The sequence below is a fragment of the Phaenicophaeus curvirostris genome, unplaced genomic scaffold (genome assembly GCF_032191515.1).
Source record: "Phaenicophaeus curvirostris isolate KB17595 unplaced genomic scaffold, BPBGC_Pcur_1.0 scaffold_300, whole genome shotgun sequence".
Taxonomy (NCBI): domain Eukaryota; kingdom Metazoa; phylum Chordata; class Aves; order Cuculiformes; family Cuculidae; genus Phaenicophaeus; species Phaenicophaeus curvirostris.
In genome coordinates this window covers 24,807-39,427 of record NW_027206910.1, presented here as the reverse complement: position 1 = coordinate 39,427, position 14,621 = coordinate 24,807, and the positions used below count along the sequence as shown (strand labels likewise).

General features: G+C 56.7%; 1 protein-coding gene across 3 annotated transcripts in view; it reads left to right on the top strand.

The window, feature by feature from the left end:
• The window catches only part of LOC138734908 (filamin-A-like), a 70,380-nt gene that overhangs the window by 34,863 nt on the left and 20,896 nt on the right, over nucleotides 1-14,621 (top strand). The window contains exons 26-34 of one of the 3 annotated variants that reach the window (XM_069882737.1): nucleotides 509-632; nucleotides 739-895; nucleotides 6,563-6,752; nucleotides 7,021-7,044; nucleotides 8,098-8,345; nucleotides 11,041-11,143; nucleotides 11,421-11,561; nucleotides 12,192-12,320; nucleotides 13,483-13,656. In XM_069882737.1, the coding sequence (XP_069738838.1) occupies nucleotides 509-632; nucleotides 739-895; nucleotides 6,563-6,752; nucleotides 7,021-7,044; nucleotides 8,098-8,345; nucleotides 11,041-11,143; nucleotides 11,421-11,561; nucleotides 12,192-12,320; nucleotides 13,483-13,656 (1,290 nt within the window). Of the gene's footprint in view, nucleotides 1-508; nucleotides 633-738; nucleotides 896-6,562; nucleotides 6,753-7,020; nucleotides 7,045-8,079; nucleotides 8,346-11,040; nucleotides 11,144-11,420; nucleotides 11,562-12,191; nucleotides 12,321-13,482; nucleotides 13,657-14,621 lie in introns of all 3 variants that reach the window. The other 2 variants (XM_069882736.1, XM_069882738.1) reach the window with 2 other exon arrangements.

The window sequence follows — 14,621 nt, the reverse complement described above, 5'->3', positions numbered from 1 at the left end:
CCTGTGGGCTCTAGAGGTGCCCTGTGGGGTTTTGGGGTGCCCTGTGGGGTCCCATGGGCTCTGGGGGTGCCTTGTGGGGTCTTGGGGTGCCCTGTGGGGTGCCATGGGCTCTCGGGCTGCTCCATGGGGTTTTCAGGTGCCCTGTGGGGTTTTGGGGTGCCCTGTGGGGTCCCATGCGCTCTAGGCATGCCCTGTGGGGTTTTGGGGTGCCCTGTGGGGTCCCATGGGCTCTAGAGGTGCCTTATGTGGCTTTGGGGTGCCCTGTGGGATCCCATGGGCTCTAGGGGTGCCCTGTGGGGTCTTGGGGTGCCCTGTGGGGTCCCATGAGCTCTGGGGGTGCCCTATGAGGTCTTGGGGTGCCCTATGGTGTCTCATGAGCTCTAGAAGTGCCCTGTGGGGTTTTGGGGTGCCCTGTGGGGTCCCATGGGCTCTCTCGGGGTGCCCCGTGGGCTCCGGGGGTTGCCCCATGGGGTTTTGGGGCACCCGTGACGCCCCGTTTCGCCCTCAGGCGTGGTGGAGCCGGTGGACGTGGCGGACGCGGGGGACGGGACGCAGCGTGTGAGCTACGTGCCCTCGCGCGAGGGGCCCTACAGCATCGCCGTGCGCTACGGCGACGAGGAGGTGCCGCGCAGGTCTGGGGACACACACACACACCTGGTTTCGGGGTGTCTGGGGCGGTGTGGGGGGTTTAATTTGGGGGGTGCAGCCCCCTGACCCCCCGTTTCCCCCCCTCCGCAGCCCCTTCAAGGTGAAGGCGCTGCCCACGCACGACGCCAGCAAGGTGAAGGCGAGCGGCCCCGGGCTCAACACGACGGGCGTCCCCGCCAGCCTCCCCGTCGAGTTCACCATCGACGCCACCGACGCCGGCGAGGGGCTGCTGGCCGTGCAGATCACCGTGAGCGCGGGGGGCGAGGGCCGGGGGGGGCAGAGCGCAGAGAAAGCACAATATCGGGGGGAAAAATCACGTTTCGGAGGAGTTTGTGGGGGGATTTGGGGGAAAAATCACGTTTTGGAGGAGTTTGTGAGGGGATTAGGGGAAAAAATGACATTTTGGAGGAGTTTGTGAGGGGAATTGGAGAAAAAAATGACGTTTTGGAGGAGTTCGTGAGGGGATTTGGGGAAAAAATCACATTTTGGAGGAGTTTGTGAGGGGATTTGGGGGGAAAAATCACATTTTGGAGGAGTTTGTGAGGGGATTTTGGGGAAAAATCATATTTTGGAGGAGTTTGTGAGGGGATTTGTGGAAAAAATCACGTTTTGGAGGAGTTTGTGAGAGTATTTGGCGAAAAAATGCCTTTTTTGGTGAGTTTGTGAGGGGATTTGGGGGAAAAATCACATTTTGGAGGAGTTTGTGAGGGGAATTGGAGAAAAAAAATCACGTTTTGGAGGAGTTTGTGAGGGGAATTGGAGAAAAAAATGACGTTTTGGAGGAGTTCGTGAGGGGATTTGGGGAAAAAATCACATTTTGGAGGAGTTTGTGAGGGGATTTGGGGAAAAAAATCACGTTTTGGAGGTGTTTGTGAGGGGATTTGGGGGGAAAAATCACGTTTTGGAGGAGTTTGTGAGGGGATTTGGGGAAAAAATCACATTTTGGAGGAGTCTGGGAGGGGATTTGGGGGAAAAATCATGTTTTGGAAGAGTTTGTGAGGGGATTTCAGGAAAAAATCACATTTTGGAGGAGTTTGTGAGGGGATTTGGGAGAAAAATCATGTTTTGGAGGAGTTTGTGAGGGGATTTGGGGAAAAAATCACGTTTTGGAGGAGTTTGTGAGGGGATTTGGGGAAAAAATCACGTTTTGGAGGAGTTTGTGAGGGGATTTTGGGAAGAAATCATATTTTGGAGGAGTTTGTGAGGGGATTTGGGGAAAAAATCACATTTTGGCGGAGTTTGTGAGGGGATTTGGGGAAAAAATGACGTTTTGGAGGAGTTTGGGAGGGGATTTGGGGAAAAAAATCACGTTTTGGAGGTGTTTGTGACGGGATTTGGGGGGAAAAATCACGTTTTGGAGGAGTTTGGGAGGGGATTTGGGGGAAAAAATCACGTTTTGGAGGAGTTTGGGAGGGGATTTGGGGGAAAAATCACATTTTGGAGGAGTTTGTGGGGGGATTTGGGGAAAAAATCACGTTTTGGAGGAGTTTGTGAGGGGATTTGGGGGAAAAAATCACGTTTTGGAGGAGCTTTTTGAGGGTATTTGGGGAAAAAATCACGTTTTGGAGGAGTTTGTGAGGGGATTTGGGGGAAAAATCACATTTTGGAGGAGTTTGTGAGGGGATTATGGGAAAAAATCATGTTTTGGAGGAGTTTGTGAGGGGATTTGGGAGAAAAATCATGTTTTGGAGGAGTTTGTGAGGGGATTTGGGGAAAAAATCACGTTTTGGAGGAGTTCGTGAGGGGATTTGGGGAAAAAAATCACGTTTTGGAGGAGTTTGTGAGGGGATTTGGGGAAAAAATCACGTTTTGGAGGAGTTTGTGAGGGGATTTGGGGAAAAAATCACGTTTTGGAGGTGTTTGTGAGGGGATTTGGGGGGAAAAATCACGTTTTGGAGGAGTTTGTGAGGGGATTTGGGGAAAAAATCACGTTTTGGAGGTGTTTGTGAGGGGATTTGGGGGGAAAAATCACGTTTTGGAGGAGTTTGTGAGGGGATTTGGGGAAAAAATCACATATCAGAGGAGTTTGTGAGGGGATTTTGGGAAGAAATCATATTTTGGAGGAGTTTGTGAGGGGATTTGGGGGAAAAATGACGTTTTGGAGGAGTTTGTGAGGGGAATTGGAGAAAAAAATCACGTTTTGGAGGAGTTCGTGAGGGGATTTGGGGAAAAAATCACATTTTGGAGGAGTTTGTGAGGGGATTTGGGGAAAAAAATCACGTTTTGGAGGAGTTTGTGAGGGGATTTGGGGAAAAAATCACGTTTTGGAGGTGTTTGTGAGGGGATTTGGGGAAAAAGTCACCTTTTGGAGGAGTTTGTGAGGGGATTTGGGGGAAAAATCATGTTTTGGAGGAGCTTTTTGAGGGTATTTGGGGAAAAAATCACATTTTCGAGGAGTTTTGTGAGGGGATTTGGGGAAAAAAATCACGTTTTGGAGGAGTTTGTGAGGGGATTTGGGGGAAAAATCACATTTTGGAGGAGTTTGGGAGGGGATTTGGGGGGAAAAATCACGTTTTGGAGGAGTTTGTGAGGGGATTTCAGGGAAGAAATCATATTTTGGAGGAGTTTGTGAGGGGATTTGGGGGAAAAATCACGTTTTGGAGGAGTTTGGGACGGGTTTTGGGGAAAAAATCACGTTTTGGAGGAGTTTGTGAGGGGATTTGAGGAAAAAATCACATTTTGGAGGAGTTTGTGAGGGGATTTGGGAAAAAAAATCACGTTTTGGAGGAGTTTGTGAGGGGATTTGGGAAAAAATCACGTTTTGGAGGAGTTTGGGAGGGGATTTGGGGAAAAAATCACGTTTTGGAGGAGTTTGTGAGGGGATTTGGTGGAAAAATCATGTTTTGGAGGAGCTTTTTGAGGGTATTTGGGGAAAAAATCACATTTTCGAGGAGTTTTGTGAGGGGATTTGGGGAAAAAAAATCACGTTTTGGAGGAGTTTGTGAGGGGATTTGGGGGAAAAATCACATTTTGGAGGAGTTTGTGAGGGGATTTGGGGGGAAAAATCACGTTTTGGAGGAGTTTGTGAGGGGATTTCAGGGAAGAAATCATATTTTGGAGGAGTTTGTGAGGGGATTTGGGGAAACAATGACGTTTTGGAGGAGTTTGTGAGGGGATTTGGGGGAAAAAATCACGTTTTGGAGGAGTTCGTGAGGGGATTTGGGGAAAAAATCACATTTTGGAGGAGTTTGTGAGGGGATTTGGGGAAAAAAATCACGTTTTGGAGGAGTTTGTGAGGGGATTTGGGGAAAAAATCACGTTTTGGAGGTGTTTGTGAGGGGATTTGGGGAAAAAGTCACCTTTTGGAGGAGTTTGTGAGGGGATTTGGGGGAAAAATCATGTTTTGGAGGAGCTTTTTGAGGGTATTTGGGGAAAAAATCACATTTTCGAGGAGTTTTGTGAGGGGATTTGGGGAAAAAAATCACGTTTTGGAGGAGTTTGTGAGGGGATTTGGGGGAAAAATCACATTTTGGAGGAGTTTGGGAGGGGATTTGGGGGGAAAAATCACGTTTTGGAGGAGTTTGTGAGGGGATTTCAGGGAAGAAATCATATTTTGGAGGAGTTTGTGAGGGGATTTGGGGGAAAAATCACGTTTTGGAGGAGTTTGGGACGGGTTTTGGGGAAAAAATCACGTTTTGGAGGAGTTTGTGAGGGGATTTGAGGAAAAAATCACATTTTGGAGGAGTTTGTGAGGGGATTTGGGAAAAAAAATCACGTTTTGGAGGAGTTTGTGAGGGGATTTGGGAAAAAATCACGTTTTGGAGGAGTTTGGGAGGGGATTTGGGGAAAAAATCACGTTTTGGAGGAGTTTGTGAGGGGATTTGGTGGAAAAATCATGTTTTGGAGGAGCTTTTTGAGGGTATTTGGGGAAAAAATCACATTTTCGAGGAGTTTTGTGAGGGGATTTGGGGAAAAAAAATCACGTTTTGGAGGAGTTTGTGAGGGGATTTGGGGGAAAAATCACATTTTGGAGGAGTTTGTGAGGGGATTTGGGGGGAAAAATCACGTTTTGGAGGAGTTTGTGAGGGGATTTCAGGGAAGAAATCATATTTTGGAGGAGTTTGTGAGGGGATTTGGGGAAACAATGACGTTTTGGAGGAGTTTGTGAGGGGATTTGGGGGAATAATCACGTTTTGGAGGAGTTTGTGAGGGGATTTGGGAAAAAAATCACGTTTTGGAGGAGTTTGTGAGGGGATTTGGGAAAAAAAATCACGTTTTGGAGGAGTTTGTGAGGGGATTTGGGGGAAAAATCACGTTTTGGAGGAGTTTGTGAGGGGATTTGTGGAAAAAATCACATTTTGGAGGAGTTTGTGAGGGGATTTGGGAAAAAAATCACGTTTTGGAGGAGTTTGTGAGGGGATTTGAGGAAAAAATCACATTTTGGAGGAGTTTGTGAGGGGATTTGGGAAAAAAATCACGTTTTGGAGGAGTTTGTGAGGGGATTTGGGAAAAAAAATCACGTTTTGGAGGAGTTTGTGAGGGGATTTGGGGGAAAAATCACGTTTTGGAGGAGTTTGTGAGGGGATTTGTGGAAAAAATCACGTTTTGGAGGAGTTTGGGAGGGGATTTGGGGGAAAAATCACGTTTTGGAGGAGTTTGTGAGGGTATTTGGGGAAAAAATCACATTTTCGAGGAGTTTTGTGAGGGGATTTGGGGAAAAAAATCACGTTTTGGAGGAGTTTGTGAGGGTATTTGGGGAAAAAATCACATTTTCGAGGAGTTTTGTGAGGGGATTTGGGGAAAAAAATCACGTTTTGGAGGAGTTTGTGAGGGGATTTGGGGGAAAAATCACGTTTTGGAGGAGTTTGGGAGGAGATTTGGAGAAAAAATCGTATTTTGGAGGAGTTTGTAGGGGATTTGGGGAAAAAAATCGCATTTTAGAGGAGTTTATGAGGGGATTTGGGGAAAAAAATCACGTTTTGGAGGAGTTTGTGAGGGAATTTGGGGAAAAAATCATATTTTGGAGGAGTTTGTGAGGGGATTTCAGGGAAGAAATCATATTTTGGAGGAGTTTGTGAGGGGATTTGAGGAAAAATCACATTTTGGAGGAGCTGGCAAGGGGATTATGGGAAAAAATCACATTTTGGAGGAGTTTGGAGGGTATTTGGGGGAAAAATCACATTTTGGAGTAGTTCGTGAGGGGATTTGGGGGAAAAATCATATTTTGGAGGAGTTTGTGAGGGGATTTGGGGAAAAAATCACATTTTGTAGGAGTTTGTGAGGGGATTTGTGGAAAAAATCACGTTTTGGAGGAGTTTTTGAGGGGATTTGGGGGAAAAAAATCACATTTTGTAGGAGTTTGTGAGGGGATTTCAGGGAAGAAATCATATTTTGGAAGAGTTTGTGAGGGGATTTGAGGAAAAATCATATTTTGGAGGAGCTGGCAAGGGGATTATGGGAAAAAATCACATTTTGGAGGAGTTTGTGAGGGGATTTGGGAAAAAAATCACGTTTTGGAGGTGTTTGTGAGGGGATTTGGGGGAAAAAAATCACATTTTAGAGGAGTTTGTGAGGGGATTTGTGGAAAAAATCACGTTTTGGAGGAGTTTGTGAGGGGATTTGGGGAAAAAGTCACATTTTGGAGGAGTTTGTAGGGGATTTTGGGGAAAAATCACATTTTGGAGGAGTTTGTGAGGGTATTTGGGGAAAAAAATCACATTTTGGAGGAGTTTGTGAGGGGATTTTGGGGAAAAGTCCCATTTTGGAGGAGTTTGTGAGGGGATTTGGGGAAAAAATCACATTTTGGAGGAGTTTGTGAGGGGATTTTGGGGAAAAGTCACATTTTGGAATAGTTTGTGAGGGGATTTGAGGAACAAATCACATTTTGGCGGAGTTTGTGAGGGGTTTTGGGGAAAAAATGCTTTTTTTTGGGAGTTACGAGGGGATTCACGGTAACCAACATCCCCTCACGCAGGATCCCGAGGGGAAGCCGAAGAAGGCCTCGATCCGGGACAACCAGGACGGCACCTACACGGTGTCCTACGTGCCGGACATGACGGGTCGGTACACCATCCTCATCAAATACGGCGGCGATGAGATCCCGTACTCGCCGTACCGCATCCGCGCCGTGCCGGCCGGCGACGCCAGCAAGTGCACCGTCACCGGTGAGCGCCGCGTCCGCACCGGATCCACACCGGATCCGCACTGGATCCACACCGGATCCACACCGGAATGCCCGCTGCCAGCACCCCACGCGCAAGGGGGGCGTGAGCGGGCCGGGCTGGGGGTCTCACTGCCTGAATCTCACTGGATTTCTTGCTTCTCTGCCCACCCCCCACACCCCCCACCCCTTTTGCTCCCCCTTTTCCCCCCCCCGAACCCCATTTTCCCCCACCCCTTTGCCCCCCACCCCTGTCTCCCCCCACGCTCTAGTCTCCATCGGAGGGCACGGCTTAGGTAAGCTCACGGCATGGCTCGCTTGGCGGGGTGGGGGGACATGCACGCAGGGCCCCCCCAGACTGGGATCACTCCCCCCATCCTGCACCCCAGGATCCCCCCGCTCACAAATGGCGCTAAGAGGGGGCCAGGGGCTCAGTTTGAGGGGCCCCTAAGGCCTCATTTAATAATGGGACCCCCCCCTTCACCCCAGCATCTCCCCCACCCTCGCAGATGGGTCATTTTGGGGGGGCCCTAAGGCCTCATTTAATCACGAGACCCCCCCCCTGCACCCCAGGAGCTCTCCTCACCCTCAGAAATGGCGCTAAGAGGGGGCCAGGGGCTCAGTTTGGGGGGGCCCTAAGGCCTCATTTAACGAGGGGACCCCCCCCTGCACCCCAGGATCTCCCTCACCCTCACAGTGAGGGGGCCAGGGGCTCAGTTTGGGGGGGCAAACCAGGCTGTGGTGTGGGGGGTCCCATGCCTCGTTAGCGCCTGGTTACCCTAACGATGCTGGTGCTCTTTGTGGGGATGGTGGGAGAGGGGGTTCCTTGGTGTCAGACTGGGGGGGCTCCTAATTAATGCCCCCCCAGACCTCATTAAACCCCTCATTTAGCAGCTTGAACCCCTTCCGGGCTGCTGTGTGGGGGTCCCGTGCCTCGTTAGGGCCCGGTTACCCTAACGATGCTCGTGGTCCTTGTGGGGGGGAGCAGGAGAGGGGGTTCCTTGGTGTCAGGCGAGAGGGCCCTAATTAAATGCCCCCTCCAGACCTCGTTAACCCCCTCATTCAGTAGCTTGAACCCCCCCAGGCTGCGGTGTGGGGGTCCTGTACCTCGTTAGCGCCCGGTTACCCTAACGATGCTCGTGCTCCTTGGTGGGGGGGGGCAAGAGAGGGGGTTCCTCGGTGGGGCCCTAATTAATGCTCCCCCCAGACCTCGTTAACCCCCTCATTCAGTAGCTTGAACTCCCCCGGGCTGTGGTGTGGGGATCCCGTGCCTCGTTAGCGCCCGGTTACCCTAACGAGGTGGGGGCTCCTGGGTTTGGGGGCCCCCCTAGTCACCGCTGGCCCCGCAGGAGCCGGCGTGGGCCCCACCATCCGCCTGGGCGAGGAGACGGTGATCACGGTGGACGCCAAGGCGGCCGGCAAGGGCAAAGTGACCTGCACGGTTTGCACGCCCGACGGCTCCGAGGCCGACGTGGACGTGGTGGAAAACGCCGACGGCACCTTCGACATCTTCTACACGGCCCCCCAGCCCGGCAAGTACGTCATCTGCGTGCGCTTCGGCGGAGAGCACATCCCCAACAGCCCCTTCCAGGTCACGGTGAGCGTGCGAGGGCGCCGGCGGCGGGACACGAGCGTCCGGGGCTGGGAGTGTGCGAGGAGCATGTGGGGCTGGGAGTGTGCGAGGAGCGTGTGGGGCTGGAAGTGTGCGAGGATTGTGTGGGGCTGGGAGTGTGTGAGGAGCGTGTGGGGCTGGGAGCGTGCGAGGAGCATGTGGGGCTGGGATTGCACGAGGAGCGTGTGGGGCTGGGAGTGTGCGAGGAGCATGTGGGGCTGGGAGTGTGCGAGGAGCGTGTGGGGCTGGAAGTGTGCGAGGATTGTGTGGGGCTGGGAGTGTGTGAGGAGCGTGTGGGGCTGGGAGCGTGCGAGGAGCATGTGGGGCTGGGATTGCACGAGGAGCGTGTGGGGCTGGGAGTGTGTGAGGAGCGTGAGGGGTTGGGAGTGTGCAAGGAGCGTGTGGGGCTGGGAGTGTGCAAGGAGCATGTGGGGCAGAGCACAGAGGCAGCGTGCGAGGAGCGTGTGGGGCTGGGAGTGTGCGAGGAGCGTGTGGGGTTGGGAGTGTGCGAGGAGCATGTGGGGTTGGGAGTGTGTGAGGAGCGTGTGGGGCTGGGATCGTGCGAGGAGCGTGTGGGGCCGGGAGTGTGCAAAGAGCGTGTGGGGCTGGGATCGCACGGGGAGCGTGCGGGGCTGGGAGCGTGCGAGGAGCGTGTGGGGCTGGGAGTGTGCGAGGAGCATGTGGGGCTGGGATCGCACGGGGAGCGTGTGGGGCTGGGAGTGTGTGAGGAGCGTGAGGGGTTGGGAGTGTGCAAGGAGCGTGTGGGGCTGGGAGTGTGCAAGGAGCATGTGGGGCAGAGCACAGAGGCAGCGTGCGAGGAGCGTGTGGGGCTGGGAGTGTGCGAGGAGCATGTGGGGTTGGGATCGTGCGAGGAGCATGTGGGGCTGGGAGCGTGCGAGGAGCGTGTGGGGCTGGGAGTGTGCAAAGAGCGTGTGGGGTTGGGATCGCACGGGGAGCGTGTGGGGCTGGGAGTGTGTGAGGAGCGTGTGGGGCTGGGAGCGTGCGAGGAGCGTGTGGGGCTGGGAGTGTGTGAGGAGCCTGTGGGGCTGGGATCGTGCGAGGAGCGTGTGGGGTTGGGAGCGTGCGAGGAGCGTGTGGGGCTGGGAGTGTGCGAGGAGCGTGGGGGGCTGGGATCTTGCGAGGAGCGTGTGGGGTTGGGAGTGTGCGAGGAGCATGTGGGGCCTTGAGTGTGCAAGGAGCGTGTGGGGCAGCGTACGAGGAGCGTGTGAGGAGCATGTGGGGCTGGAAGCATGAGAAGAGGGCGTGGGGCAGCGTGCGAGGAGTGTGCAGGGCTGGGAGTGCGTGAGGGCAGCAGCGTGCAAGGAGCGTGTGGGGTAGAGAGCACGCAGGCAGCGTGCGAGGAGCGTGTGGGACAGGGAGTGTGAGGAGCGTGTGGGGCTGGGAGTGTGCAAGGATTGTGTGGGGCAGTGTGCAAGGGCAACAGCGTGCGAGGAGCTTGTGGGGCAGGGAGCACACAGGCAGTGTGCAAGGAGCAAGAGGGGCTGCGTGCGAGGAGCACGTGGAGCAGTGTGCAAGGAGCGTGAGCGGCAGGCCACGTGCTGTGCAGGCACCGTGTGTGGCAGGGGCCTCGTGTGCAGCACACAAGGAGCGTGTGAGGTGGGCAGCGTGCGAGGCATGTGGGCAGCGTGCGAGGAGCGTGTGGGCAGCGTGCGAGGCGTGCGGGCAGCGTGCGAGGAGCGTGTGGGCAGTGTGCGAGGCGTGCGGGCAGCGTGTGAGGAGCGTGCGAGGCAGCCGCAGGAGCAATTAGGCCGTGGGGAGGAGGCCGGGCAGCCAGCCAGGAGCGAGCCGGCACTTGGCGAGGGAGCAGCGGCACGAGAGTGCCACACGCAGCACGAGGGCAGGCGGCGTGCGAGGCAGCGTGAGAGGGCAGCAGCGTGCGAGGAGCATGTGGGGCTGCGTGCAAGGAGCGTGTGGGGATGGGAGTTTGCAGGCAGCACATGAGGAATGTGTGGAGCTGCGTGCGAGGAGCACGTGGAGCAGTGTGCAAGGGGAGCAGCGTGCAAGGAGCGTGCGCGGCAGGCAGCGTGCGAGGAGCATGTGTGGCTGTGTGCGAGGAGTGCGTGGAGCAGCGTGCAAGGGGAGCAGCGTGCGAGGAGTGCGTGGAGCAGTGTGCAAGGGGAGCAGCGTGCGAGGAGCATGTGGAGCAGTGTGCAAGGGGAGCAGCGTGCGAGGAGCGTGTGGAGCAGTGTGCAAGGGGAGCAGCGTGCGAGGAGCACGTGGAGCAGTGTGCAAGGGGAGCAGCGTGCGAGGAGCATGTGGGGCTGTGTGCAAGGGGAGCAGCGTGCGAGGAGCATGTGGAGCAGTGTGCAAGGGCGTCAGCATGCGAGGAGCATGTGGGGCTGGGCTCGTGCGAGGAGCGTGCAGGGCTTGGAGTTTGCGAGGAGCGTGTGGGGCTGGGAGTGTGTGAGGAGCGTGCGGGGCTGGGAGTGTGCGAGGAGCGCGTGGGGCTGGGAGTGTGCGAGGGGTGTGTGGGGCTGGGAGCGTGCGAGGAGCGTGTGGGGCTGGGAGCGTGCGAGGAGCGTGTGGGGCTGGGAGTGTGCGAGGAGCGTGTGGGGCTGGGAGTGTGTGAGGAGCGTGTGGGGCTGGGATCGTGCGAGGAGCGTGTGGGGTTGGGAGCGTGCGAGGAGCGTGCGGGGCACATGCTAACGAGCTCTCGCAGGCGACGGAGCGCGCGATGCTGGGCGTGAACGGGCTGGACATGGCCGGGCTCCGGCCCTTCGACCTCGTCATCCCCTTCACCATCAAGAAGGGCGAGATTACAGGTGAGGCGGGGGGGACAGACACCCCCCCAAAGCCCCTTCCTGGCCCCCCAGCCCCTCCCCGGGGATCCTCAGCCCCTTCCCTGAGGATCCTCAGCCCCCACAAAGCCCCTTCCCGGCCCTCCAGCCCCTTCCCTGAGGATCCTCAGCCCCCCAAAGCCCCTTCTCGGCCCTCCAGCCCCTTCCCTGAGGATCCTCCACACCCCCAGCCCCATCCCGGGTATCCTCAGCCCCCCCAGAACCCCTTCGCAGCCCCCCCTGACCCCCGTGCCGCCCCCAGGCGAGGTGCGGATGCCCTCAGGGAAGGTGGCCAAGCCGGACATCACGGACAACAAGGACGGGACGGTGACAGTGCGATTCGCGCCCTCCGAAGCCGGCCTGCACGAGATGGACATCCGCTACGACAGCGTCCCCATCCCCGGTGAGGGGGGATCTGGGGGTCCTGGGGTCTGGGGGGGCAATGGGGGCCTGGACACCCCCTACCCCAGCAATCCCCATCCCCAGTGAGGGGGTATTTGGGGGTCCTGTGGGAGGTTGGGGGGGTCCTGGGGGTGTGGATACCCCCTACCCCAGCATCCCCATCCCCGATGAGAGGGGATTTGGGGGTCCTGAGGGACTTTGGGGGGGTCCTGGGGGCATGGATACCCCCTACCCCAGCGTCTCCATGCTCACTGAGGGGGGTTTTGGGGGTCCTGAGGGGGACAATGGGGGTGTTAGAGGTGGGCCCTGTGGGGAAATGGGGAGCAATGGGGGACCCTGAGGGCAAGGTGGGGGGGATTTGGGGGTCAGTGACGGGGTTACGGGGGGCTGGGTGGCAAAGAAGGTGTTTGGGGGGACCCTGGAGGCAATGGGGTGCGTTGCGGGGGACCCTGAGGGGAAATGGGGGGCATGGAGGGGTTTGAGGGGACTTTGTGGGGGGGCAATGGGGGGGATTCAAGGGGACCTTGGGGGCCAGCAGAGGGGTTTGGGGATCTCTGGGGGGGGCCGGGAGGGTCCCTGTTCCCTGTTGCCCCCCCCAACCCCCCTGTGCGCCCCGTTTTTTGCCCCCCAGGCAGCCCCCTGCAGTTCTACGTGGATTACGTCAACAGCGGGCACGTCACGGCCTACGGCCCCGGCCTCACCCACGGCACCGTCAACAAACCCGCCGCCTTCACCGTCAACACCAAGGACGCCGGCGAGGGTGAGGGGGGCCTGAACCCCAAAATATCCCCCCACAACACAAAATATCCCTCCCAACCCTCCAAATACACCCCTAGGACTCAAAATATCCACCCCCAGGGCCCAAGATATCCCTCCCAAACCCCAAGATATCCACCCTAAATCCCACAATATCCCTCCAAACCCCCAAATATCCCTCCAAACCCCAAGATATCCACCCTAAACCCCAATATATCCCTCCAAACCCCAAGATATCCACCCTAAATCCCACAATATCCCTCCAAACCCCCAAATATCCCTCCAAACCCCAAGATATCCACCCCAAATCCCAAAATATTTCTCCAAACCCCAAAATATCCCTCTAAACCCCACATTTCCCCTGTCAAACCTTGTGTTTGCCCCCCCAAACCCCACATTTCCCCCATCAAACCCTGTGTTTTCCCCCCAAGACCCCACATTTCCCCCATCAAACCCTGTGTTTTCCCCCCAAGACCCCACATTTCCCCTCCAAACCCCAGATTTCCACCCCCAGACCTTGTGTTTTCTCCCCCAAACCCTGTATTTCCCCACCCAGACCCCAGATTTCCCCATCCAAACCCCACATTTCCCCTCTAAACCCTGTATTTCCCCGCAAACCCCACATTTCCTCCGCCAACCCCACATTTCCTTCCCCAAACCCTGTATTTCCCCATCCAAACCCCACATTTCCCCACCCAAACCCCACATTTCCCCCCAACCCCACGTTTACCCCCAACCCTGTGTTTTCCCCCTGCAAACCCCACATTTCCTCCCCAAACCCCAGATTTCCACCCCCAGACCTTGTGTTTTCCCCCCAATCCCTGTGTTTCCAACCCCCCAAACCCTGTTTTCCCCCCCAAACCCCACATTCCCCCCCCAAACCCCACATTACCCCCCCAAAACCCCACATTTCCACCCCCAGACCCTGTGTTTTTCCCCTCAAACCCTGTGTTTACCCCTCTAAACCCCACATTTCCCCCCAAACCTTGTGTTTTCCCCCCCCAAATCCCATTTTCCCCCTCCAAACCCTGTGTTTTCCCCCCCAAACCCCACATTTCCCCCCCAGGCCCTGTATTCCCCGCCCCAGATCCCATTTTCCCCCTCCAAACCCCACGTTTCCCCCCCCAAACCCCGTGTTTCCCCCCTGACTCCCCGATTTTCCCCAGGTGGGCTCTCGTTGGCGGTGGAGGGTCCCTCCAAGGCCGAGCTGAGCTGCACCGACCACCAGGACGGGACCTGCAGCGTCTCCTACCTCCCGGTGCTGCCCGGCGACTACAGCATCGCTGTCAAATACAACGAGGAGCACATCCCGGGGAGCCCCTTCACCGCCCGCATCACCGGTATGCTGATTTTGGGGGGCTGGGGGGCACCCACAGCTGATTTCGGCGGGGCTGGGGGGCGCCCACAGCTGATCTGGGCGCTCCCCAGGGTGGATCTGGGGGTCCCTGGAGACAATTGGGGATGCCCAGAGCCGCTTTACGTGCTCTGGGTGTCCCCAGGGTACATTTAGGGGGACCTGAGGCAGATTTGGGGGGTTGGGGGAGCACCAGGAGCCACTTCAGGGGCTTTTTTGGGGGGCTGGGGCCGATCTGGAGGGCCACGGGGGACACCCAGAGCTGATCTGGGGGCTCCCCAGGGTGGATCTGGGGGTCCATGGAGACAATTGGCAGGGCTTGGGGATGCCCAGGGTACGTTTAGGGGGACCTGAGGCAGATTTGGAGGTTTGGGGGAGCACCAGGAGCCACTTCAGGTGCTTTTTTGGGGGGCTGGGGCTGATCTGGAGGGCCGGGGGGGCACCCAGAGCTGATTTGGGGGCTCCCCAGGGTGGATCTGGGGGTCCCTGGAGACAATTGGCAGGGCTTGGGGATGCCCAGGGTACGTTTAGGGGGACCTGAGGCAGATTTGGAGGTTTGGGGGAGCACCAGGAGCCACTTCAGGTGCTTTTTTGGGGGGCTGGGGCTGATCTGGAGGGCCGGGGGGGCACCCAGAGCTGATTTGGGGGCTCCCCAGGGTGGATCTGGGGGTCCCTGGAGACAATTGGGGATGCCCAGAGCTGCTTTATGTGCTCTGAGTGTCCCCAGGGTGCATTTTGGGGGGGCCTGAGGCAGATTTGGGGGGTCAGCAGGAGCCACTTCAGGTGGCTTTTTGGGGGGCTGTGGGTCCCCAGCGTGGATCTAGGGGTCCCTGGACAAGACCTAGGGGTCCCCCCGATGGGGCTTGAAGTCACTTGGGAGTCCCCGAGGCAGATTTGGGGGCGTCTCAGGGAGACTGTGGGGTGCCCCAGGCATTTTGGGGTGCCTTGGGG